The 27,442-nt window shown below is 38.3% G+C and overlaps 1 protein-coding gene across 1 annotated transcript; it reads right to left on the minus strand.

The window, feature by feature from the left end:
- Window positions 1–22,292: 22,292 nt before the first annotated feature.
- Window positions 22,293–24,796, minus strand: LOC141647853 (dynamin-related protein 4C-like). The gene has a single exon (XM_074456205.1). It carries the CDS (start codon window positions 24,637–24,639, stop codon window positions 22,534–22,536), a length of 2,106 nt encoding a protein of 701 aa, XP_074312306.1. The 5' UTR covers window positions 24,640–24,796; the 3' UTR covers window positions 22,293–22,533.
- Window positions 24,797–27,442: the final 2,646 nt, after the last annotated feature.

Raw genomic sequence — 27,442 nt, forward strand, 5'->3', positions numbered from 1 at the left:
TTTATCTCTCTAAAAATCTATATTTTTGATGTTGAATGAATGAATAATACACTAGAATGCATATAGTGTATATTAGACAAATTATAGAGAAAAACCCTTGGCTTTTCTCTATGACAAAACCGGGTAGGGTGGGGTGGTGTTGGCCAATGCATGATCAAGTTGCTCTTCACAAAAACAACTAGGTTTGCATGGCTAGCAATTAGGTAAATGATTATGTTTTCCACTTAAATTAACCAACACAATAGTTAGCCTAATACACCCCTTATTTCGGTCCATTTAAGATAAAATGGATTCCATTTTATCTTTATCAATTTGTCACATGTCACAAGTCATGTAAAATTGTTATGTATTTTTAACATATTAAAAATCAACGCATTAATAAAAATACGTCATGTACAAAATCGACTTTAGTAATTCATAATTACTTGTACCAAAATTACTTACCAATTTAAAATCACAACATCTTGTATTTTTAATAAATTATTCATTGTATTCTTTTGATTCTTTGATATAATATTATACTCACATTTCACCAAAAAAAAAATTATTCATTCAAATGCAATTGTTTCCTTAAACAATAATTTCATCTAAGTAATAAAACAATTCGATCACTTAGACCGTATTTCATTTAATCAAATTATAATGAGATACGTAAATATTACTTCAAAAATTGTCCGTCAATTTTAAGTAATTTAATTAACCCGTATCGTCATACGATCAATTAAATAATCAATTAAGAGTGTTACCCTTTACGTATGACCTAAGGGGATCAACTGATCACCACCGTCGCACGACAGTAATGCCAAACTCTAGTCAGCCAATCATTACCGATATGTGTGGACCAGTTGACAGTAAAATATTACTTCCCAATTGTATTCTTAAAATGAGACTTAAACATGTGATCATCATGATCGACTGTTGTGATCGCATTATTGTCGGAGGACACATATTCCAACAATGGGCACAAAAATTGTTCAAAATTTGAGTTCAAGAATTGAAATGAAAAGTCAAAAAGTTTGCAATTGCATCAAAAGAAAAGAGTAGTAACAAAAATGAAAACTCCTATGCTTCAAATATAAGCACCCTCACTACAAATGGGGTGACTTTGAAAATATTCAAAAGAAAATGCAAAAAGTTGAAAATTGTCAAGTATTGAAATCCCAAACATCAAAAGAAATGGCAAAAAGAAAATGTTCTCAAATGTCAAATGCCACAAGAAATTGGGGGGAAAACAACAACAAAAGCAAACTCCCATATGAAACTCAAAAACTATTCATCCCTTTTCCATCGTATCCACTTTTGTGCATGGTAGAGAGGGGAGGACCCTTCTTCTTGTCTAGGCAAGAAGGGGAATTCCGCGATCCTCCAGTGTTTTTAACACCATAGGGAGTCTACTCTAGATGAAAGCATTTAACGATTGAGGACAAAGGTACCCTAGCTTGACACAACTTGGAGGTGATTTATTGGTATCCTTCTAGGCTTAGTAGTTTGAAGAAATCGTATCTATGATAGAATGTGTACCCTTGAATTGCTTCCCCTTCAAATAATTTCCGCCACTTAGATGAGGAAAGTGGCTATTCTTTTGTAGATGCATCCATTACTTGATTTTGTGTGCTTAAATGATTGGATGTATCGCCATTTTGGCAAGCCCCACCTTGCCTTGCAAGAAGGCATTCTACCTCATGGTTGTCTTGTTGTGAGTTGAAGGGGCGGAGTGAGACCCGCTAATTGTCTCATATCGGCTATATTAGTAGGTTAGTTTAAATAAGGGTCCTAGTTTTATCACCTCTTTACTCGGGACGAGCAAAGGTTCGGTTTGGGGATATTTGATGTGACCAATATTAGAGCATATTTAGTTCCCGAATTAGCCTCGTTCCTATGCTTTTTAGTGCATAATTGGGTCATTTACTATCTTTAGTCTTTCGTTTTGCATATTCTTTGAGGTTTTGTTTCCTTGGTAGGAGAGGAGTGCAAACCTTGCATTTTCATGGCAAAATAGAGCTAAATTGATCGCATCTAATGACCAAGCATCAAAGGGAAGATAATGCTAGAAGGCCTATGTAAATAAAGAAGTAGATGGGCAATTATGGGAAGATACTTGCATCTCCAATAAGATCCTTGAGGATTGTTGGAGAAAGAAAAGAAGAGAAGTTGACTGGCTGGCTGCTGATCCGGGCGTCGCAGTACACGGGATGAGCGTCCTGGCCTGCCACAATCCGAGCATCCTGTGGTCAAGACACTCGTCCTGGCCCCTCTCAATCTGAGCGTCGCCCTCACCAATCCGCTTGGATTCCTCTCCAGTGCAGACCGTCTCTCCCTCAAGCCGCTTAGGATGAGCATATTCTAAGAAGACTAGCGAAGCGGAGATGAGCATCTCCTTCGAGAGGAGCACTTCCTCAACTTTTCTTAAGGGTATTAATCCTCATTTAAGCCCTTAGTAACCCTAATTTACGTACCTAATCCTTAGTATAAATACCCAATGTACTAATTAGATTAGGATGTCCTCCTTATGCTCTTTTATGTTATTCTAATCCAATTTTAATCTCATCTTAATCTTGTAATCAACTCTTAATTAAGCATTAATACAAATCTCATTTCCTTAATTTCTCTATTGTTCATCATTTATTTTGGGTAATTGAAGATTATTTGGGGTTTATTTTGGAGGATTGAGAATCTTCCATCAATCATCAAGTACTTCTATTATTCTTTGCTTATTATTTTGGAATCATCATTAGTTATAATTCTCTTAATCCCTTTTTAATTATTGTTAATCATCTTCATTTATTCATCATGTTTTGTCTTGCTAGTATGATTGACAACCTTGTTAGCATATCAAACTTGCTAATGAGTGAGTAGTCTTTTAACTAGGGTTAATGGGGAATTAGGGAAACCAACATGGGGATTGATTCATGCTTAATCTAATATGCTTTCATAATTAATTTTTTTGCTTGTTGTGATTTCAACTTATGCACATGTTATGTTTGATGAAATGCGAGCCTATGAATCCTTGCATTTTTTACCTATCACTTATCTTTTCAATGAGACTTGTAAGACATAAACCAACTCGAGTCTCATTAGACCATGCATATAGTTGGATAGGGAGGATTAAGTCGACTTGTAGGTGTTGTACAATCTAATCGATTCGGCTCTGGGACCCAAGCCTTCCTAGGGATTGTAAGATATACACTAACTCGATCTCATCACAACAATAATTGCTTACATCTAGTTGAAAACATGTTTTTATGATCAAATCCCATGAATCCCCTATGAACCCATGACACCCTAGTGCTTTTAATCAATTGTTTACATCTCATTTTTATCATCTTGCTTGTTTATATACATTGTTATTTAGTTTAGTTGAACTTCTATCTCAACCCAAATTGTGACACCCTTAGACACGACCATTTGCAATCGAAAATCCTACATCAATACCCGTCCCTTGGGATATGACCTTTACTTACCTCTTTACTAATAGTAGAGTAGTTTGTGAAGTTACAAATATTGTTTTGGTCTAGGTACTCCTAACGACAAGTAACCGAAAACGATAGTACAACCATAAGTCCGTCAGGGTAACGAATTCTTAGGGGTTTTTGAATGATTGCTCTAAACTAAGGAGGTCAAAGAAGAGAAATAAAGTAAGAGACAAATTAAGAAGAGAATTGATAACAGATAAGCAGGGAGAAAGTAGCTAAGACAATCGGTTCACCATGATTCTCGGGAAATGTAGTTAAGATCTCAGGTCAATGCAAATTCGATCTACAGGGCAATGAATATCTCCTTCCGATCTCAATTCACCCTAAAACACTATTAGCTTAGCTTCCGCCCTCACTAGAGTGCCCTAATGTTCGCTACAGGACTTACCTTTTCCATTCTTCCGATCTAGGTCAAGGTGTACCGTGATTAATTACCTAATTGCGTCGAATCAATTAGACAAGAACAGTTATATGCAGCGATTAACAACATAGACCTAATTCGCATCAAACCTAATTACTTATTCGCAATTCCTTTAAATCATGGCTCCCCTATGTCTTAGCAAGGGAGATTAGTTATGCATAATTCTTGAGCAAACAACAATACCACATGAACTACTAGGATTCAACATGATAAAAAGGATAAAGAGAAATTAATAACAACAATGGAGATTAAGGAGAAGAAAACAATAGAATGCAACAATAGATTAAGAATCAATAATAGAGTAAGAATACCGATTACAAGAGGCAAAATCCAAAGTTAGGGTTCTAAGAAGGGAGTAGTGAGAGTCTAAGAAAATGAGGGAGAAGAGAGGAAGAAGGTATTATGACTGCCGTCATAACCTTATATTCTAAATTACAAAAGTAAATCTCGCGAATAACCAAAAATCCGCCTAAGACACATAGGCTCTCGATCGAGTGACTTGAAACAACTCGATCGAGAGAAAACCCTGGAGATCCATTCGATCGAATAGAGAAGGAACTCAATCGAACACTTCAAATAATAGCCAACTCGATCGAGTGAAAGCAGGTCACGATCGAGTGATTCTTGAGTGGTAGAGACTTCGATCGACCACAATTGGTTGCAAAACTGGTCGATCGAGCTATATAAGCACGGGTGAACTCCTTGGCACTTTTCGAGGCCATTTTACGCATCTCTAAGTGACCGATTCTGAGCTCTGATTCCTTGTTCTCCAAAATGCATGTGATTAGGACAAGTTCAGGCTTGATTTTGCTCCTTTCTGGTCCGTACCTGCAAATTTATACAAGACAAACCCAAACTAGACTAATTGGAGGCATTTGTAGCTAGATGCCACGTAAATAACACAGAAATACGTGTAAAAATGAGGTAAAAACCTTATATGAAATACACGCATCACTAAAGTTAAGATGTTATCAATCGTATGTTGCTATAATTAGTTAATTGTTCCGATCAACAGTGTAGGACTAATTTTAGCAACGTTTGATCAATATGAGTTTATATATAATTGGAACGTAAGACTTAAGATTAAGATGTCATGCCACATATGTTTTAAGATGCAATTGATCGTATGTTGCTATTGACCAATCCTTACAACGTACGATCAATAGGATTGTACGATTTTTTTTATAATAAACGGTTGAAAATGTTGCATTTGGCGGGAAAAGAACAATTTAGGGTTAGAACAACATAAAAAGTGATGGTACTTAAGAGTGAATCGTGGTCGTTCAATTGTAAATAAATTATTAGATAATATTCAACATTAAATCGTGGTCATTCATCCTATGAGTGACCAATCACAAAGAAAGCCACAGATTAGTAAATATTACAACCTTATAAGCATTTTTTTTTGTGTGTGAATCAATCATATCAACTAAAACATAATCACACTCTCTCTCTAACTTCTCTCAATAATACTTTTTTCATCTCTATTTTATTCAACTTCTCTCTCTTCTTTGTTATAGTTTTTATTCAAGTATTATAACCTTTAATGTAACACCTGCAATTTCACATTTGTGGGTAACATATTAAAATTGATAATTTAATAGTACTCGATTTTATTTGCTATACTATTTATTTTATTTATATTTTCAAAATCTTGTTTTAGTTTTATAAAAAATTATTTGGTTTTGTTTTGACCGGAAAATCCCCTTAAAAAAGGCGTTTTTAGTGAGATCCGGCTCAATTTGAGTTGTTGGGCCTTTTATAACTTATGGGTTTTTCTCCTTCTCTTTTCTCTTCATAAAACCCTCACATAACACCTCACAACTTCATCTCCCTCATTATTTTTCTGAAATTCTCCTCTCAACAAACACCATTAACACTCAGTCACTCATCTTCCATCAAAACCTAAATTCATCATATCTAACACAACTCTTCACCAATTGGAACCATTTTCGGACCATCATCTTCCTCTCCTCGCCCTCCATCTTTCTAGGTAAGAAAGTTATAGCCTTTTGTATCTTTTAGAAAATCCATCTTTTTGTGAGATGAGTTTTCTCACCCTTTTTGCCTTAAACTTGTTCTAGGATGAAGCTTTAGCATTCCGGGATGATATTGATTCGGAATCATGTCTTTTGATAAGCTAAAAGGTAACGGTAATGGGTTACTCGACATTATGTCAAATTTATGTGTTTATATGTTGTAGTTTGTTCATATGTGTGTTAAAGTTAGATTCTTTACATGTTTTTACTTGTTTGTTGTTGAATGTTTGTGTGGAATCTCTCTAGGTGGTTTGAGAAAGTTTCTAGTCTTTTGTTTACATGGATGAATTAGTGAAGAAACCGTCTTATTCATGCTTAATAATTGTGTTTAATTATGGCATAAAGTTGTTAGTTTGGAATTGTTTGAATTTGAATCAAATCTTATGTTTTAATCCCTCTTTTATTGTTTGATTTCACCCTTAATACTTGCATGAAGTTACTTGGGTAATATATAATGGAATTAGTATGGTAATAGTATGATAAAAAATTGATTTGGGGATGAAGACGAACTTGTTGTGTCGTGTAAATCAGTGATTTGCGCAGGCTGCGCACCTCGGCGCAAGCTGCGCCACAGCCTGGACCAGTTTTCGTAAAATGGCCATAACTTCTTCGTTACTTTTTTTTTTTAGGCTTATGACCTACCGTTAGAATCTTAAGAGGATAAGATATCATCTCCAACTGGTTTCACCTCATTCTCATGTCTATAACTCAAGTTATAACCGTTTGAAATTGACCCTTGTTGTAGTCGAGTACTAAACTTGTTGTTATAGATTGGGTTTTATGTTTCTTGTTGGGTATGCATCTTAACCTTGGTTCTAATGCTTGTGTATGGTGCGTTGACACTCTTTTATCATGGGAGCACCTGATATTTGTTATACTCTCGTACTTATATATGCTTCAAATGAATTGTTTACGTTATGTTTATATAATCATTTTTACTCTTATTTGTGACTCACGTGTGATGTTTTACATTGTGTGACTACTTGACATTCCTTATTTGCTCTTTCGGACCTTTGGTTACGGATATGTGTGCCATGTTTTCGGATTAGGATACCCTTCCACCCCTTTCGGACCTTTGGTTACGGATATGTGTGCCATATTTCCGGATTGGGTTATCCTTCCACCTTTTATTGGACCTTTGGTTACGGATAGTGTGTCATGTTTCCGATATGAGGTTACTCGACCTTTGGTTATGGATATGTGTGCCATGTTTCGAGTCTTGGATACGATTAATATATCGTTTGTCGAATCGGGTGACGTCCATCCCGAGAGTCTGGATCCAGGTTTAGACTAGGACTGTATTATTATCGTCGTCCTACCAAGAGGTTGGAGTCTGGGTGTTTGTCTTGTAAGTCCATGCTACGTAAATGTCTTGCTTGATTATGGCACTGGCATGTCCTTATATACGAGAGTTTACGTCTTATATGATTGTTGGTAAGAGTCTTGGTCCTATCGGATACTAGAGGTGAGATGCAAGCTTCTAGTTACGATATGATCGCCGAGATTGATGTTCCCATCCGTTCTTATGGTGAGATGCAAGCCATAAGTATGAATGCGACATTAGTAGCCACGTCCCGTGCAATGTTTGTTAAGAGGTTTTTAAAGTAATGGCTACGGTTTCCATCCATGTATTTTCTATTTAATTGATCCGTTATTTATCTTCTTCATATGATTCGATGCCTAATCTCATATCTATGTTATATTTCCTTGAAATACGTGCTTTTGTCTAAACGAACGTATTCGTGTCTTCCATATTATTTCAATTATCTCAAATGAATAGTTGAGTCGAGTTAATATGAAATTGGTTGACTTAGTTATTCTACTCCCTTGAATGCATATTTAATATAATGTACCATGTCTATCTCATTATGAATGTAATATGCCTATCTCATTATGATTATCGTTTATATCATCTTGTTCATTATTATTCAAGTATGATGTATGATCAATATGTTTAATTAAGTTCTTGCTTACTTGTATTTTGACATATTGTGGCTGGGAGAACCCTGAGTTACTCCCCACTGACTGTGGCGTTCATGTTTACATGAATGACAGGTTTGTGATGCAGATTATAGGGGGAGACGTGTGAGCTAGCGAGAACGTTGACCCTTGGACTTTAGTTATCATTTTCTTAGACTCACCTATCTTTAGACTTGTGCTTATTCGTAGGATATCTTTTCCCCAACGCACATTGTTTTTAATTGTAAAACTTAATTATATTACTTTTCATTTCCGTTTGATCACTTATGGTGGATTTCGCACTTTAAACTTTAAAAAATTTTAAAAGTCTCGTATTTTTCACTTAGATTTATTAGTTCTCTTTTGATGCCCTATCGAGGGGTGTCACATTTAATATTCTTAATTTAACACTAGTTAATTTAATCCTTATTTTTGTGTATGTCAAGATGGAAAACGGCGCCACTGATATCGTTAAGAGGTCAATTAGAGGTAAACAAGATTTGGTTGATGAGCTCCGTGTGACGGAGTTGAAGCATGTTTCCAGGAGGAAATACCTTATGGAACGCCGCAACCGTTGGCATGAAAGAGGTGTCAAAGATTTCGATAAATCACTCGAAGACCTCATATAATCCTTCCTAAGTGATTATCAAAGGACATATGATTTTAGGAAGGACTTGAAGAGGGAGATCGGGGCCTTAGAGGCTATATTGCCTTTTTTTATCTTAGAAGTTAGTTTTGTTATTTTCCTTAATATTGTAATCGTTAAATAATTTAGTTGTTTTATAATCTTTTATTGATTTTGTTTTAATTTAATTTAGTTTTACAATCTTTGAAAATTCTACCTTTTATTATCCCGAGGCGTCGTATTTTATTTAATTTAATTGAATTTATTCATGTTATGGTTCACCAAAGGTCACCATCTTAATTATAAATATGGGTGAGTTAAAACAAGTAATCCATTCATACCTAACCATTTCTTTCTCATTCACTTTTTCTCTCTATATCTTCTCTGAAAACACACATTCGAAATTCCAAATGAGAATCCTTAATGATTTTATAATTGAATCGTTGGGTTCTTTAAAACAAGTTTTCAAACTTTGTGAACAGGAGTTGAAAGCGATGAAGATGGTTGTCGGGGCGATTAAAACTCGCAACGATTGTTATGCAATGGGCATGAAGGAGATGGAAAAGGAAGCGAATGATTTCATCAAATCCGTGTTGGGTACTTATTAAAAATGTAGCAAACTTAGAACAGAATTTGAAGATGATATTAAAGTTTTACAGTTCTTAATTAATAAGGATTAGGCATATTACTACATTGTACTTTTCTTTTTTTAAGTTTATCTTAATATTATTCCATTTTGGTTGTTACATTTTGTGGTTTTATCCTCTACTGAATTTTTTCAGTTTAAATTTGAATGTTAACTCGAATATTAAAATGACATCATGTTGCAACTGAAGAGACATGCTTGTGGAGTATTTTGGTAATTAAAAAGGATATTCATAGATTTAAAAAATATAATACAAACCATACTTATAATAATCCTTATAAAATACTCCCTCCATTTTTCTATTTTCACCCCATTTGCTTTATTGCGGTCTCCAAGGCGTACCTTAAACCGTCTTTTTCGACATCTATATGTTACTTTTTTTTTGTCGAATTTTTTTTTATTAAAAGATGTCTTGATATTAATCGTAAATATTTTGGTTTTATAAATAAATAGTTTTTATTTTCCAACTTATTTACGGTCAAAGTTCGAAAACTTTGACCTCCATAAAGCAAATAGAGGGAGTACGAAATATTAACTAAATTAATTAAAATCCAAGAGATTCAAGTTGAACAATCTCCCTTTCAATTTTCCTAATTTCTACTTGCGTTGGTTCACGATTTCCCCTTAGATAACTTATCATAGCATCCATATTTGCTTGCACGTTCTGCATCCTCTTGTTATCGCTAAGTCTCGTACATGAGACACTCGGTCGATTAGATCGATCAACTGAGTGTCAATCTCTTGCAGCCGAGCGAGAACGTTACCACCACACAAGCGCGCGCACGCCACGCCGGGCCGGGCTCGGGGCTCTGGTAGAGCACCTGCGGTGCGGGCCTTAGGCTCCTTTTGGATCACTTATTCTCTATATTCTTTTGCGCAATTTCCAAAACAGATTGCTCAGTCTTCTATTACTGATTTCGTATTTCTCCGTACTGGTTGTGTGGTCTTCTAAAGATGATTAAGGTTTTCACAACACTGATTTTTCAGTCTTCTAAAAAGTATTTCCGAGGTGTTTTAATGGTGCTTCTGGATCCTTCCTGTTTCTTCTATAAATATCACAATATTTACAACATCTAAACACACAACATCCATTCTCTCTTATATTCTCTTTAAATATTTTCTGATATTTGGCAACGTTCTGCAAGTAGTTCTCATTCTGAGTCTTTGTCGTACACCTTAAACTCAGACGTCGTATAACCCTGGGGGTTGGTTGCCAAGAGGCCGTGTGTATCGAGCGGGGCAAATTCAACTTTAGGTCAGTGATGTTGATCACGCCACAACAAAAACTCTCTTTTGTAGTGTAAGATTTTTTGTTCATTGTTATAATATTAATCATACCGCCTACAATCCATTGTTATAATCCCCCTTTTACTAAAAGAATAAGAAAACTGAAAATTTTCCCGCCTAAATGCTTTTAGCTAGAAATTGGGCCTAACTTTATCTAGATATGTATTGAACCTAATATATGGCATTTATGTGACACAGACTCGCAGTATCTTATCAAACACCCCAACGTTTATAGTTGGGCTAAATGTATTTTATTCATTATTATCTCATTAGTCAAATATATTTATCTTAAATGTTGTAAATATTATATTTAAAACGTATCATCTTATTAAATTCAGTGTGTGCTTTTCACTTTTTTATTCTTTAAGTTTTTTACTTCGTTTAAATTGTTACTCCGTATATAGTAACAAAAATAACAAAAATAGTTATATACCTCAAATGCGTAAAAATAAGCATAAGTTTTGTAAACAATCTTATTTTTTAATCATAAACTAATTCCGAGAAGAAATGTAAGATTCGCTCTATTTTAGTTCTTAGTATTTTTGCACATTAACAATTGTAGATAATTAAAAATAAAATTCAGTTCATTTATATACTATTGATTATTAAGTTCTCTACACATGACCATCTAAAATACCGTGCATTTGCACGGGCTCTACACTAGTAAATGATTAAATGAATAGTGTGTAATGATAACAAGTGATATAGAGGAATAGAGGAGGATGAGGCATTGAGCCAAAAATCACAAAATAAACTAAAGAAAATAGAATACTGAGTATAACCTTGGCAATATCTTTTGCTTGTAACTTCAGGAGATACAATTTTCTAATCATGCACATCCTTACCATTTACCAAGTGACCAGTTCCGCCAAAATTAATCAAAATATCATGCCTCGACATAGAATATAAGCTGCAAAGGAGTAGCACTCGATGCCTCGATAATCACCTTTCACCCCATTGTATCGCTGTAGCCGGTGCCCGGTTGACGGATCAAGTTCAAATTATTTTGCTTCAACTGTCTCTGGACTCCATTTTGTTACTCGTTATTGTTATACATTGTGTATGATTTAATAATGTGTATGATATCATTTAATATCAATATGATCAAATTTACTCGTAGATCATTAATAAGAGTAATGGAGCATCAATTGTGAATTAAGGGAGACTGGGAGAGGATCCTTACTCTTTGATGCTCACGGGCTGCCTTAGCCCTTAGCACACTCATCAAGATCCCGAATAACTACTCCCGTTAAACTAATAACTGCAGCATTAACATTCATTTTACCGAAACCATCCAAAGGTGGTTTCCCACTTGTGTAATACATGACGAGGGCTAATTGGTCTTATGCTAATGTCCGATGCATTCTTGTTAATACCCATCAAATCATTGGACTCACAACCCATTTAAGTCCATACTCGTCTGCTTTCCTGTCTGAAAAATATAAAAGAGCTTGTTTCAAAACTAGCAAGATGAGTGATCTTCATTAATGGAAGCTAGCAATACGTGAATGCTTGAGAAATCATAGAGACCCAATTCTCCACTGTTAAGGGAGTCCTTAAGCACAAATTCTCATTTAATATAAACACTTTCCGTCTTAAGCTTAAGATGGGTCAAATAAATATCATATCACATTGCAAGTTGCTTAGGAAATGCCAAAAAAAATTGTTTTTAATGCCACCATGTAGTATTACGTGATCCATCTTAAAGCTTAACACGGATAGTGTCCGTATTGAGCAAACGATTCCCTTTAAAAAAAATTACTAAACGAACGAGTTTTTTTTAAAAGGGATTAAAATTATTACTCGATTAACTAGGTTTTCTTTGAAGCGCACCGGAATAAGCTGCGTCACATAACAAGCTAACAATACACCCCAGAAACGGTGACAGGCGACATAAATTACATAGCACATTAGACTAATACAGTACTTGAATTAGCATAATTACGTAACAAAGTACTGAAATTAACATAATTAACACAGCAAAACTGTAGAAATGATCATCATTCTCAAGCTAGAAGTCAGCTAGAAGAAACACACATTGGCACGGATCGATGACATGGCACAAATTAGACAGCTGTAATCTGTTGTACATACCTTGTATATAAATAGAGTAGTCAACTGTAATTATAGAGTTTTGTAACAAACATTTCACAAATAATAACAAACTCGTTTTATTTAGCTTGAGGTTTTCTCTGTATCACTTGAAGCTTTCCTTCACCATTAATGGCGACTAGATAATCTTCACATGGTATCAGTCGCGCAGGTTCTGGTCTATCATACCTTACTTGCTTCCGCTACTTCGGTTCGTTTCGAATCATTCCGTTTATCCATTGAATCTGCATAATTCTGTTGAATTTCAGATTTCTTCTTTTATTTCTGCATAATTCAGTTGAATTTCAGAAGTTTGTTGCTTCTCTTGCACAATTGTTGCATTTCTTGCGTTTTTCTGCATTTTTCTCTTGAAAATCAGAATTATACTTCATTTTTTTTTTTTTTTTTACAAAATTCATCAATTGATTGATAATCATGACGATTGAGGATTCTGATGCTGATTCTGGTGTGAATTCTTCTTACGCCTTCTATGATGATCCGCTTTACATATCTCCGTCTGATCAGCCTACTCGTAGTCTTACTGATACGCTTTTTGCTGGTAATGACTTTATGAGCTGGAAACGCGAGGTTATGTTAGCTTTAATGGCGAAAAACAAGGACGGATTCATTACTGGAACTTGTAGTATGCCTGACATTACTGATAAGAAGATTCATCAATGGAAACGATGTGATCTCCTTGTCAGAAACTGGCTTTTATATTCTCTGGAGAAGCCTTTGCGTGATAATATGCGTTTTGCTCATTCTTCCAAACAACTTTGGTTTGAATTGAATGAACGCTATGGTCAAGTCAACAGTTTAGAACTTTACCAGTTAAAGAAGGATCTCGGATCTATTTCTCAAGACAACACTGTTGTTCTAGAGTATTATAGTCGTCTTAAGAGGACTTGGGAAGAGATTGACTCCATTGATCCTATTCCTGATTGCACATGTGGTGCACTGAAGGCTTGTTCTTGTCTTTTCCTTAGGCGTTTACTTGATAGGGAGTTGCAGTCTAAGCTCATTCAGTTGCTCATGGGATTAAATTCTGGTTTTGAGCATGTTAAGAGTAATATTCTTACTATGGATCCTATGCCTCCTGTCAACAAAGTGATAGGCTTATTGCAGAAAGTTGAGAAACAGAAGGAGATTAGTGAGTCAGTTGAGTCTTTGGGAGAGGCTACTGCTTATGCTAGTCAAAAACAGTCTGGTTCACTCACTGAGTCTGCTTCTAAAAAGCCTAAATTGGATGCTGATGATGATGTTAGGGTTCTGAAACAGTGTGCTCATTGCAAGAAGAAAGGCCATGAGGTTCAAAGCTGTTATCAGCTACAAACCTGTCCATTATGTGATACTTTTGGGCATGTTGCTTTCCAATGCTATCTGGCCAGAGGTTCAGGCAGGGGCAGACCACAACCTGGCCATGGCAGAGGCAGAGGGCGTGCAAATACCTACCTGAGAAAGGGTAATAATGTCTATAAGAGGCCTGCAGCTAATAATGCAGATGCTATTAGAAGTTTTACAGATGATTATGAAGATCTGTCTCCTTTGGATGATGAGGGTCAAGGTTACTATTCTGCTGATGCTGATCAGGCACCTGGCAATCAATGTTCTTCTGAAGATTCACCAGATGTGGATCCTGCATTGGTTGACCAAGTTGTGCAGCGTGTTATCAAGGCCTTGTCTGGTGCCAAGGCTCAATCAAATGCTGCTTTTACCATGCCTTCTACCAGTTTTGCAGGTATAACTTGTACTCCTGCAATTCTTCCTTGTTCTGATAAATTGCATTCAGATACTTGGATTGTAGACTCTGGTGCTTCTGACCATATGACTTCTTGCATTGGTCTGGTTCATCATATCAGAACCCTCACTCACCCTATTTTAGTGGGTTTACCTGATGGTAGTACTAAAACAGTTTACAAGACTGGTACAGTTTATTTTTCACCTTGCATTACCCTGCATAATGTTCTCATCATACCTGAGTTCACCCAAAATTTGTTGTCTGTTAGCAGACTCTTACAACATTCAAACCTGAAACTTATTTTCTTCTCTCATGAGTGTTGGTTTCAGGACCATTTAAGTAAGCAGACTGTGGCTAAAGCTAAGAGACATGGGAATCTCTATCTGTTGAGGAGACAACTGCATCCTGGCCAGTCCAGTACTCTTAGCAGTTGTTCTACTCTTTCTCATAAAAAGTTGCATAAGCACTCTACTACTAATGTTTTAGGAAATACTGCTGTAAATAAAGGCCATCAGAATACTGATGTTCATCTTTTACATCAAAGATTAGGTCATACTTCTTTTGACAAACTCAGGCATTTACCTGATGTTCAACTCTCATGTAATTCCAAGTTTGATTGTGAAATATGCATTTTGTCCAAGCATCATAAACTACCTTTTCCAATCAGTTTTTCTAATTCCAAAACTTGTTTTAGCTTAATTCACCTCGATGTCTGGGGGCCTTATAAAGTTAGATCTTTGTCTGGAGCTAAATCCTTCCTAACCATTGTGGATGATTACACTCGAACCACATGGACCTTTCTTATTCAGACCAAGGACCAGGTCCCTCATGTCATCAGGGATTTTCTTAATCATGTTGAGACTCAATTCAATGCCAAGGTCAGAATAGTTAGAACTGACAATGGGACTGAGTTTGTCCAAGGCACTTGCAAAGGCATGTTCAGTGCAAGGGGCATACTACATCAAAAGTCTATGACAGGCAGACCACAACAAAATGGGCGTGTGGAGAGAAAGCATAGACACCTTATTGAGACTGCTAGGGCTCTTAGGTTACAGGCAGGTCTCCCTCTGAGATTTTGGGGAGACTGTTTGCTTACTGCAGCTTTCCTCATTAATAAAATGCCTACCCCTGTTCTCAAGTGGAAGACCCCTTATGAAATGTTGTTTGGGAAGCCACCTACTTATACTGAGCTCAGGGTTTTAGGTTCACTGTGTTATGCTACCATGCCAAATACATATAAAGATAAGTTTGGAGTTAAAGCAAGAAAATGTGTTTTTATTGGATACCCTTTTGGCCAAAAAGGATACAAACTCTATGATTTGGACACACATAGTGTTTTTACTTGCAGAGATGTTGTAGTCAAAGAGCATATTTTTCCATTCAAAAAACAGTCCATTCCACAACACACTATCTTAAATCCTTTTTTATCTGAATACACACCTACTTCCACTCCTATTATACAAAATTCCACTACTACATCATCTCCAACACCCCACACTCCCATTACATCTACTGCTACCACTCCACCTCATACAGAGGAACCTCATTCACCAGCATCCCCACCTCATAATGATTCTGTTCCCCTTCCTGACCCTGTTCAGCAACAGCAACCTGCTAGACGTTCTGACAGGCCAAGACAATTGTCTTCTAGGCTTCATGGGTATCAATGCAATTACAAGATGCCTTTTCAGTCATCTGCTTCTACCACTGTTGCTTTTCATGCTGAGCTTTTGAATGAGCTAAGCATGTTTGATCCTGAATACTTGAGCTCTCTGAATTCTGTCCTACAAGAACATGAACCTTATACTTTCCATGAAGCACAGCAAGATGATAGGTGGGTAGCTGCCATGGACAAGGAATTGCAGGCTCTTGAAGCAAATAATACTTGGGATCTCACTGAGCTTCCTGCCAACAAAAAAGCCATAGGTTCAAAGTGGGTTTACAAAGTGAAACATAGAGCTGATGGTAGTGTTGAGAGATTTAAAGCACGGTTAGTAGCCAAAGGCTTCACACAGGTCAAGGATAAAGATTACAAACATACTTTTTCTCCTGTGGCAAAATTTGCTACTGTTAGGACCTTAATTGCTATTGCTGCTGCTAAACAATGGCCATTGCATCAGTTGGACATCAATAATGCCTTCTTGCATGGCTATATTGATGAAGAGGTTTACATGCGGCCTCCTCCAGGATATACAAAGGCTAAAGCTGGCCAAGTGTGCAAATTGAAGAGGTCTTTGTATGGGCTAAAACAGGCCAGTAGGCAATGGAATATTCAGCTGACCAAACACCTGTTTAGCTTGGGTTTTGTTCAATCCAAGCAAGATTACTCATTGTTTATCAGACACAGGCCATCTACAAACAGTTTTCTGGTCATTCTTGTCTATGTTGATGATCTAGTGATCACAGGTGACAATGAGAAGGAGATTTTGGAGATTAAGATGAGTTTGGACAACACATTTACCATCAAAGATTTAGGTACTATGAGATACTTTCTTGGTTTGGAAGTTGCACGAAATGCTACAGGTATCCTCCTCAACCAAAGAAAGTACATCACTGATATTGTTAAAGATCTTGGCATGGAAAACTGCACTGCCACATCTTTTCCTATGCCCAAAGGCCTAAAATTGTCCACTGATCAGGGAGAGCTTCTTCCTGAACCAGACAAATACAGACGGTTGGTAGGGAGACTGTTGTACCTAAATCTCACTAGGCCTGACATATCCTATTCTGTGCAACACTTGAGTCAATTCTTATGTCAGCCTAGATTACCTCACTTGCACGCGGCTATACATGTTGTGAAGTACCTGAAACATACTGCAAATGTAGGCCTATTCTATCCAGCAAATACTGATCTGCAATTAACAGCATTCTCAGATGCTGACTGGGGAACTTGTTCTTTTAGCTGTAGATCTTTATCAGGTTACTGTCTTCTGCTTGGGTCATCATTGATTTCCTGGAAAACGAAGAAGCAAAGAACAGTGAGCAAGAGCAGTGCAGAAGCAGAATATAGGTGTATGTCCTATACAGCTAGTGAAATTGTTTGGATGGAAAGACTGCTGAAGGATTTACACATTCAAGTTCCCACACCCATTACGTTGTACTGTGATAACAAGGCTGCAGAGCACATTGCTCTAAACCCTGTGTTTCATGAACGAACCAAACACCTTGACATAGATTGCCACTATGTCAGGGAGAAGATACAGGAAGGGTTGATTGCTACCAAGCATGTTAAGTCAAGTTTACAACTTGCTGACATCATGACAAAATCATTAAGACAGTACTTGATCCTACATAATAACACAACACAGCACACTAATACAGTACTAGATCCTGTTAAGAATATAATATCGTCAAAGCCCAAGTCAAGCTCTTCCACTATACACGGTCAAGCCTCTCAACCAAATGCTATTACTTCTCCTAATTTATCTCACAGTTGTTAATAGTTGTTATCATTAGTCAAATGTATATCCTAATATCTAGTGTTGATTAGCTAGGGTTTCAATATTAGTTACCTAGTTTTAGTCTGTAACTTTAGTATATATATCCTGACATTGTAAACTATCATTAACACATTATATACAATAACATTCAATTCTTTACATGGTATCACGAGTCTGTCGATCCTCACGATCATAAAAGGATTCTCGGTTTTTGTTCTTGTATTCGTGTCTCAGTCAATCCGTCTCCTACCCTACCCGCACCTATGGCCAACCACCTCCAAATCGTCAACGCTGCTGATTCCAACGCACCCCTCACCTTAGTCTCCTTCTCCAATTGTGTTCAACTGAAAGACACAATGTCCTTTCGCCAATGGCGGTTCCAGATTCGAGCCATTATGAATGGTCTCCACTTGTTTTCCTTTCTTGATGGTTCGAATCCGGCTCCTGCCCAAACCATTACTGTCCAACCCGTCGCCCCTGCCACCGAACCCACCATCCAAGCCAACCCCGCTTACACGACTTGGTACCGCCAAGATCAACTCATCCTTGGTGCTCTCACTGGCACCCTATCCTCTCCCATAGCTGGCCTTATTGTTAATGACTCTACCTCATGCGAGGCATGGTCCACCCTTCTCCGTACCTTTGCTAATTCATCCCGTGGTCATCGACTTCAAATCAAAGATCGTCTTGATAATATCTCTCACACTGATGAGATGACTATTACCGAATATATGACGGCAATTAAAGCTTGCACTGATGATCTCGCCCAACTTGAACACCCTATGGACATTGATGATATTACATCAAAAATTCTCAATGGCCTAAACCCGACCAAATACGGTTCCGTCATCGATGCTATCCGTCTCCGTGATAATCCAATTAGTTTCGAATCCTTACATGAAAAATTAATCCAACAGGAACTTCGCCTTAAAAATGCTCCTGCACCCGTCCCCTCTACCTTTCAACCCTCGGCTCAAGCTGTTGTTCATCGTCCCCCATACCAAAATCGCTACAACAATTCCTACTCCAAAAACAACTCCAACACGACCCATAACTCTACCTCCGACAACCAGACTAATACCTATCATAATCCCTATCGTGGCCGCTGTCACTTCTGTGATATCAAGGGTCATGTTGCATCTGATTGTCGTCTTCTTCTGAAGACATATCCGAATATAGTCTTTCCTACCCGTAAGCCTCGTGGCCCTCATCCTCAAGCCAACACTGTTACATCTACTACTCCGCTCCCACCCCGTTCTTGGGTTGTTGACAGTGGAGCTACTCATCACATTACGGAAGATCTTAATACTTTATCGCTACATCAAGCGTATGATGGCCCGGATGATCTCCTAATTGCTGATGGTTCTCCTCTTGAAATAAGTCACACGGGTTCTTTCTCTATTCCCCTGTCTTCTCGCTCTATTTTATTTTCTAATGTTCTTGTCGTTCCCAAAATTTCGCGTCGTCTTTTTTCCGTCTCTCAATTCTGTCATGATAATAATGCATATGCTAAGTTCACTTCTAATTCCTTTTCTGTCCATGACATACAGACGGCAGCGGTCCTTCTTCAAGGGCAACTCATTGATGGCCTGTATGTTTGGACTCCCACTCCGCCTCACGCACAACTCGCTATAGCCCCTGGTCATCCGTCTTGGCATCACCGCTTAGGACATCCGTCAAGCAAAATAATCCAGCTTTTAAATTCTCGATTTCAATTAGGCATTTCTCATTCGGACACTTGTATTTCGTGTCATTTAAATAAGAGCCATAAGCTCCCGTTTGCTGAGTCGTCTCTTAGGTCTTCTGCACCCCTAGATTTAATTTTTTCGGATTTATGGATATCTCCTGTTGTTTCATCTGATTCCTTCAAATATTATGTGGTTTTTATAGATCATTTCACTCATTATATTTGGTTTTATCCTCTTAAACGAAAATCCGACACCGCTTCCACATTCGAAAAATTTCGTGCTATTGTTGAGAAATATTTTAACAAACCGATTAAACAATTCTACTCCGACAATGGCGGAGAATTTGTTAAAATGACTCAACATCTCAATATTAATGGAATTAATCATCTTACTTCCCCACCACACACCCCAGAGCATAACGGTTTTGCCGAGAGAAGACACCGTCACATTGTTGAGACGGGTTTATCTCTCCTTACCCATGCTCGTGTTCGTGTCGTTCGGCCTCACGCCTTTTCCACTCTTTGTCTACCTAATAAATCGTCTTCCTACTTCCACTTTACAAAATAATTCACCCTATTTTAAGCTCTTCAACACTGACCCAAATTTCAGAAAATTACACAGCTTCGGGTGTTTGTGTTTTCCATGGCTACGTCCGTATATCTCCCATAAACTTGAAACTCGATCTCGCCAATGTATTTTCCTTGGTTACTCAAATACCCAAAGTGCTTATTTATGTCTTGATCCGATCACCTCTCGTGTCTACACATCTCGCCATGTTCGTTTTTTAGATGACCAATTTCCATATCCTAATCTTATCACAACTAAATCATCCGCTCCAATTCCTACTGTCTCTGACTGGTGCACTTTAGTCGTCCTTGTCCTCGCCCCTCCTGTGTCAAACCCCACTCCCCCACCGTCCTCTGCTACCCCTGCTGCCACACCCTCCTCCCCTGCCCCTGATACCCGTACCTCCTCCACCTCTGCCCCTCCCAATACCAACACCGATGCTTCCTCTGTTCCTCAACCCATCCATGCTACCCGTTTGTCAAACAATATTCGTAAACCCAATCCGAAATACGCTAATCTCACCACTGCTCCCTCTACCTATATTACCCCCACCACTGTTAAGCAAGCTCTTCTCGATCCTCGCTGGAGAGCGGCTATGCAAGACGAATATAATGCCCTTATTCGAAACTCCACTTGGACACTTGTACCTCCTGATCAAGCTAAAAACGTTATTGGGTGCAAGTGGGTCTTCCGTATCAAATATAACCCTGATGGAACCCTTAAGCAACATAAGGCCCGACTCGTTGCAAAAGGCTTTCACCAACGACCCGGCCTCGACTATACTGAAACTTTCAGCCCCGTAATTAAACCCACTACCATTCGCCTTATATTGTCTCTTGCCGTCTCCCACAGTTGGTCTATGCGTCAAATTGACGTTAATAATGCTTTCCTTCAAGGAACGTTGACTGAGTCCGTCTACATGGTACAACCACCGGGTTTCGCCAACACCGAGTCCCCAAATTTTATTTGTAAGTTAAGCAAAGCTATCTATGGTTTGAAACAAGCACCTCGTGCTTGGTATACGGAGTTGAAACGATACTTTCTGTCCTACGGATTTCGTAATTCAATTTCAGATTCTTCGTTATTTATTTATAATAATGCTAATGTTCAATTATATGCTCTTGTCTATGTTGATGATATTGTCGTCACAGGACCTAATTCTCATGAAATTAATAAGTTTATTACTGCTATTTCCAATCGCTTTTCTTTGAAGGATTTAGGTCCGTTATCGTACTTCTTGGGCATGGAGGTCACGCCTACATCGTCTGGAATTCACATAAATCAGTCCAAATATGTTTCTGATATTTTGACTCGTTTTGACATGCTGGACTGCAGCTCCTCCACCACGCCCATGCTTGCTCATCCGCCGTTAATTCGTCAAGATACTTTACCTATTGAAGATGCTACTAATTATCGGGCTATAGTCGGAAGTCTTCAATATTTGTCACTTACTCGTCCTGACATAGCGTTTCCGGTAAATAAATTGGCGCAATTCCTTACTCATCCGACATCCTCTCATTGGTGTGCTCTAAAACGACTCTTACGGTATTTAAAAGGTACTATTCATCGTGGTTTACTTTTTCGCAAGCAACATTCTTTCACTCTTCATGCATATTGTGATGCGGATTTGGCTGGTGATCACTCGGATTATTTGTCTACTACTGGCTATATTGTGTTTATTGGTCAACATCCGATCTCTTGGTCGTCAAAGAAGCAGCGTGCAATCATCCTTTGTCTACTACCGAGTCGGAATTCGCTACTGTCGCGACTACTATTGCTGAATTGTTGTGGCTGAAGTCGTTATTTACAGAGTTATGCATTCCCTCAACCACAACTCCAGTCATATTTTGTGACAATCTCGGAGCTACAAACTACTCGGCTAATCCGATCTTTCACTCGCGTATGAAGCATTTAGCCTTAGCATTTCACTTTGTCCGAGAACAAGTCCAAAACAACGCAATACGGGTTCAACATATTAACGGCGATGATCAGTTAGCCGATACACTTACCAAGCCGCTAGCCCGTCCTCGGTTCGACTCTTTAGCTTCCAAGATAGGACTCACCCTACGGCCGTCCATCTTGGGGGAGCCTGTTAAGAATATAATATCGTCAAAGCCCAAGTCAAGCTCTTCCACTATACACGGTCAAGCCTCTCAACCAAATGCTATTACTTCTCCTAATTTATCTCACAGTTGTTAATAGTTGTTATCATTAGTCAAATGTATATCCTAATATCTAGTGTTGATTAGCTAGGGTTTCAATATTAGTTACCTAGTTTTAGTCTGTAACTTTAGTATATATATCCTGACATTGTAAACTATCATTAACACATTATATACAATAACATTCAATTCTTTACAGATCCAACATGAATCACATAAAACAGCAAGTCAGCAAACTAATCCGGTACTTATCCATCCGACATAATTACCTTAACACAATATACTACTAATACTTGACTACTTGGATCATTTCTCATATTACCAACAAAATGATCATAGCACTTCCTAAACCAAGACGGAGTCTCCTCGGCAGCCTGGTCCGAAACCAGCTAAACATTCATTCATAAACGGTAACCCTATCCATGATTTTAGAAACCACATCCTTGGACTCTTTGAGCAGCCTGATACTCTTGTTAAGCTTCTCCCTCTTGCCAGCAACGGAAGGTGCTTCGTCGAGCAACCTCTTTATGCCATCCCCTTCGGAACCCATCAACTCCTTCACAATCTCAGGCTCCAAATTCTTGTTCACCAATTTCTGGATGGAAAACAGCAAATGCAGAGCCATGGAGTCGACTAGCCGACTAAGAACAATTTTAATGTATGAACTCATCCTTGCCTTCAAGTCAAAAGCTTGTTGAGCCACATGCTTGTGATTTCTAATTTCCGAAACATTCACGGATCCAAACCCTTCTATATTTATAACGTAATTCTCGTACCCAGACACATTCTTAACACTTTTCATAAACTGTTGTTGACACATCATTAGACGATTATAAACGGATGTATACTCGGGATCACAGGTATAATCAGCCAACTTTTCCATTTCCACTATTTCCTCAACACGCTTAGTAGATTCATCTTTCATCCTCGCAATCAGACCACTAGCTGCTCTCCTGGTGGACGACATAAGTGGAGGGTAATTGTGGCAGTGGCGCTTCAGTACAAAATTCACCACTTTCTCAATGTAAGCCCAAGCTTCAGCCATAAACACAATCGGAATATCTGAAATCACTTTGATCTTTTTTTGTAGAATCATAAACGCAGATCGAGGCAGGAAATTTGGTAGTCCAATACCTTTGGACTCCTCAAGAACCCGAACCTCTTCCATCAAGAAATCGGTAGGTTCCTCTTGAGGAATTCCCACAGAATGCAATTTATCAGAAGTGCTGTTAAGCATATCAGCAAGACGAGCAGTGGCGTGCATTGAATCATCAAAATCAGAATCAGAATCATCATACTTGCCACGTATCAGAATCTTCCTAAGAGATTCCATGACAGATCCCATGACCTGTAAGAACACTGCCGTTGCTTCAGGAACAGAAGAAAGACGCTGAGGCATTTTGTTCAATTCACCAACATTTGTTGCCAGCTTGTCATTAATTTGACGGACAATGTTGGGCAAACACTTGGATATAATGTTAGACTGGATTTGAACAAGGTTATGAGCTAACACCGGGACCCCAACAATGGACTTGTCAATTTTTGAAAGCAACGGGTGAGTTTCGAAGAGCCTTGCTTCCTCCATCCTGGCTTCCTCGTAGCTCTCCTCCCCAATCCTGTTCCTGACACAGACATATCCCAGACCAATACTGACGTCGTCATTAGTCACCTTCTCTAAGAGACCATCAGGAGCACGGTCCACTTTCGTGACCACAGCCAGGGTCCGCAGACCAGTCCTATCCACAGTTTGCGACATCATTATCGACTCGCAAGTTGCAAAATCGACAGTTGCAGATAACACATTCAGAATAATACTCTCCTCTGGAGTGATGTACTCCATGATCATCTCCCTAATCTGCTCATAGATATTCTCAGGCTGCCCATGGACAGGGACCCGGGTAATACCTGGAAGATCCACCATGGTCAAATCGGGTACTCCGTTTTTCTTCACCACAAGAGTGATAGGAGTGTTTGCAATACCCTTAGCATCCCCAGCAATCTCCTGAGTGGCCAAATTAATGGCATCAGAGACAGTATCCTCATCAGTGAGGACAGTTTTGCCCATGTATTCTAAAGAAAGCTGTGGTTGAGGGGCATAATGGTGCTGTAAGCGCATAATAAGGGGAACCCGAGTGCAGATCCCCTGACCCCTAGGGAGCCTAATACCAGCCAAGGACTCGAGAACACTTGATTTTCCCGAAGATTGGTCACCAACGACAACGATGGTAGGGAGTTGAATCCCTTCCTTCATGACATCCAGACTCCGAAGCTTGTCGACTGCGTCAAGAAGAGGGCGAATACGGTGATTGTATGAGGAGGCAAGGGGTGGCGGGATGGTGGATATTGGAGTGACGTCATTGAGAGGGACAGCAATGGCAAGAGAATTGGTGTTGAACAAAGAATTCAAATTCATGATTGTAGATTTGTAGATGGAGATATTGGAGATGTTGTGAATTGTTGAGACTAGTGACTTGAATAAATACCAACTAACATACACACGCATGTGTATAAAGTTATTCGTGAAGGTACGTACAACTAGTTTACCAATGGATAAAGCAGTGCATCCAGGATTCCTGGGCTGACAGTGACAAAGACTAAAGCTACAAGCATGTTAAACTCAGAATGCAGACATGCAGTGCTTTAAATGTTGTACAGAAGGCAACCACTTCAACCAAATACATCATGGAAGAGCTATTTGTTAGGAAATTGATTTGCACGAATAAGTATTGATAATAATTAACCATACCGAATCGACTCCGTTTTTCTAATAGAATAGTTTAACCCTTATCATTGCTTGGGTTAAACCGAATTTCGCTTTTCTAATAGAGAATAATTCGACCCTTATCACTGCCTGGGTTAAACCGAATTTCCTATTGAGATAAGACGGTACTCTCTGACCACAAAAATCAAAGACGTAATATAAATATATTTTGTATAGATTGTTACGTCGTTCTATGATAGTATGATGGAGAAGAGATTCTTTTCCAATACTCCCTCACATCCAAACCAAAGGTTATATTTGACTTTATTACGCTTGCAGATTACAACGTGAATATCTTTAGTTACACATTATTAAAAATTATAAAAACTTGATATTCTTATAGCATTCATGACGATGAATCAAATAAGATATCGCATGATTATATTTTCTCTTATACATTACTAATAATACCAAAGATTTTCTATAATCATGAATGGTGTCAAAAAGTCAAATGTAACCTTTGATTTGGATGAGAGAGATTATATTAAATCTTCACCTTCCCATGTCTATTTATATAGATGTGGAGGGGAAAATGAGAGAATGTATTTTTGAAGAGTTGTTACTCTTTATAAATTCAACATGTCATAATTATTTGAACGAAAATTATACCGTAATTCCATTATAATTATGCAAGTGTAACCTCCGTACTTCCCGAATTCGCATTATATTATATAGAAATTACCCATCTACGAACCAACCTTAATTACGCCAAATGAACCAATAATTACTCTTAAATCACCAACACTATTTCCAAGAGAAATATGCATTCTTTCAAGGGAGAGGTAATTCACCCGGGAAGCAAGGAAGTACGAAGTAAGCAACTAGCCTATGTAGAGTTGGTAATCGGGTCATTCGGGACGGGTTTGGGTCAATTCTGATCGGGTTTGATTCATATTGAGTCATGACTATGCCACTATGCCATTATGCCTGCACCGTTTTGATTTGGGTTTGGGTTGCTTACGGGTTGGGTTAGTCGGGTAAATTATTAGCTCGAGTTCGGGTCATTGTCAAGTCGAGTCATTAGATAGATTTGTCTGGTCAAATTTTGGTTGGGTCGGGTCGGGTCATTGTCAAGTCGGGTTATTATTAGGCTCATTTTTTGGTCAGGTAATTATGATAATTTGTTATGTTTAGTCAGGTTGGGGTGAAGTTTGGCATGGTTTCGGCTGGATTTTGCTCATCACTTTATTAATTGGTCATATTTTTTCAATTATTTTACCAATTTGAATTGAATTAGGTCATTATTTAGTCAAGTTATAAGGTTAGTTAATTGTGACATCCTCATACACCAAGGTGCCTTACCAAGACCACCTAATGCATGGAAGTGCTATCATCTCGGTTACCCGAGGCAAGATATATCAAATTGACCATCCAGGAACGTACTTTAAATAAATAAGTTTAAATGATTACATAACAAAATACCAAACTATAAAGTGAAATACATATGTTCCAAAATAACAAAACCACTAAAAAGAAGTATAAGTTCATCGACACAGCGGAAGACTCTAGTGACACGTGGTGACTCAATCCCAGTTATCCCATGCGCATCCATCTCATACCTGCTCAAGAACTGTTCACAATCCCCAAATGAATCACCACAGTTTTTAAAATAATTAAACGGGGTCAGTTACTGATTACACAATATAAGATACAACAATATCAACAGTACAATACAATCACCCAACTCCGTCACTTCTCCAATCACCAGACTAGCCAGAAGGTCTAGCCCTGCCAGATTACCAGTCGCAACCAGTAATCCTCACCGCCAGTGGGGGACCGCGGTCGTTCTCACCTAAGCCTCGCTCATCAACACCGAGCGAAAACCCAAGTTCCTTAATGTGCACATTCCCTCCTTGTGACGGGAACCACAAAGGGCGAATCAAGGGCGTGAATCCACTCCCACAAGTGACTCCACTCAACCGAGGACGCACCTCGCGAACCATTGAAAATCAGAAGAGGCCACTATAAATAGCAAAGGGAAGGAAGACAAAGGGAGATCATTATTCACTCACTTACTCTCATTTTGTTGTATACATTCTAGTCAATTCTACATACATACTTACTTATTAATAGCCTGACACACTAATTCCCTGTCAGGATACATAAATCTATCGTAAAACTCCTTTCTGGCTTGATGCCCGTGGTTTTTTCCCTTATTCCCGGGGTTTTCCACGTATAAATCTTTGCATTCCATTTTACTGTTTATTTCTTTACTTATTTATCGTACTAGTCATGCATCGTTTATTGAGTTAGATTACCCTGCAAAATATTCCCCTGGCAAGATAATACTTCCGCGTAAAATCTTGCTAAAACAGCGTTCACCCATAATCATGACCACCCACGTAGTGACCAACCGAGACAATAGACATTAGTTTTGATATGAGGGTGTATACTCATTCAAAACCGATCACAAACTATACTCATGTCGGGTTCATTTTATTAGACACACTTAGGTTCATTTTGGTTCATTGGTTTAGGTTCCAAAATCGTCGCTCTGATACCACCTTGTAACACCCCCTTCTTACCCGGCCGAGGTAATTCGAAG

This window comes from Silene latifolia, chromosome 3 (assembly GCF_048544455.1).
Source record: "Silene latifolia isolate original U9 population chromosome 3, ASM4854445v1, whole genome shotgun sequence".
NCBI classification, from domain to species: domain Eukaryota; kingdom Viridiplantae; phylum Streptophyta; class Magnoliopsida; order Caryophyllales; family Caryophyllaceae; genus Silene; species Silene latifolia.

What these genes read in the sequence shown, in the direction of transcription:
- LOC141647853 (XM_074456205.1), bottom strand. Translation starts at nt 24,639, where the DNA reads ATGCGTGTGTATGTTAGTTGGTATTTATTCAAGTCACTAGTCTCAACA.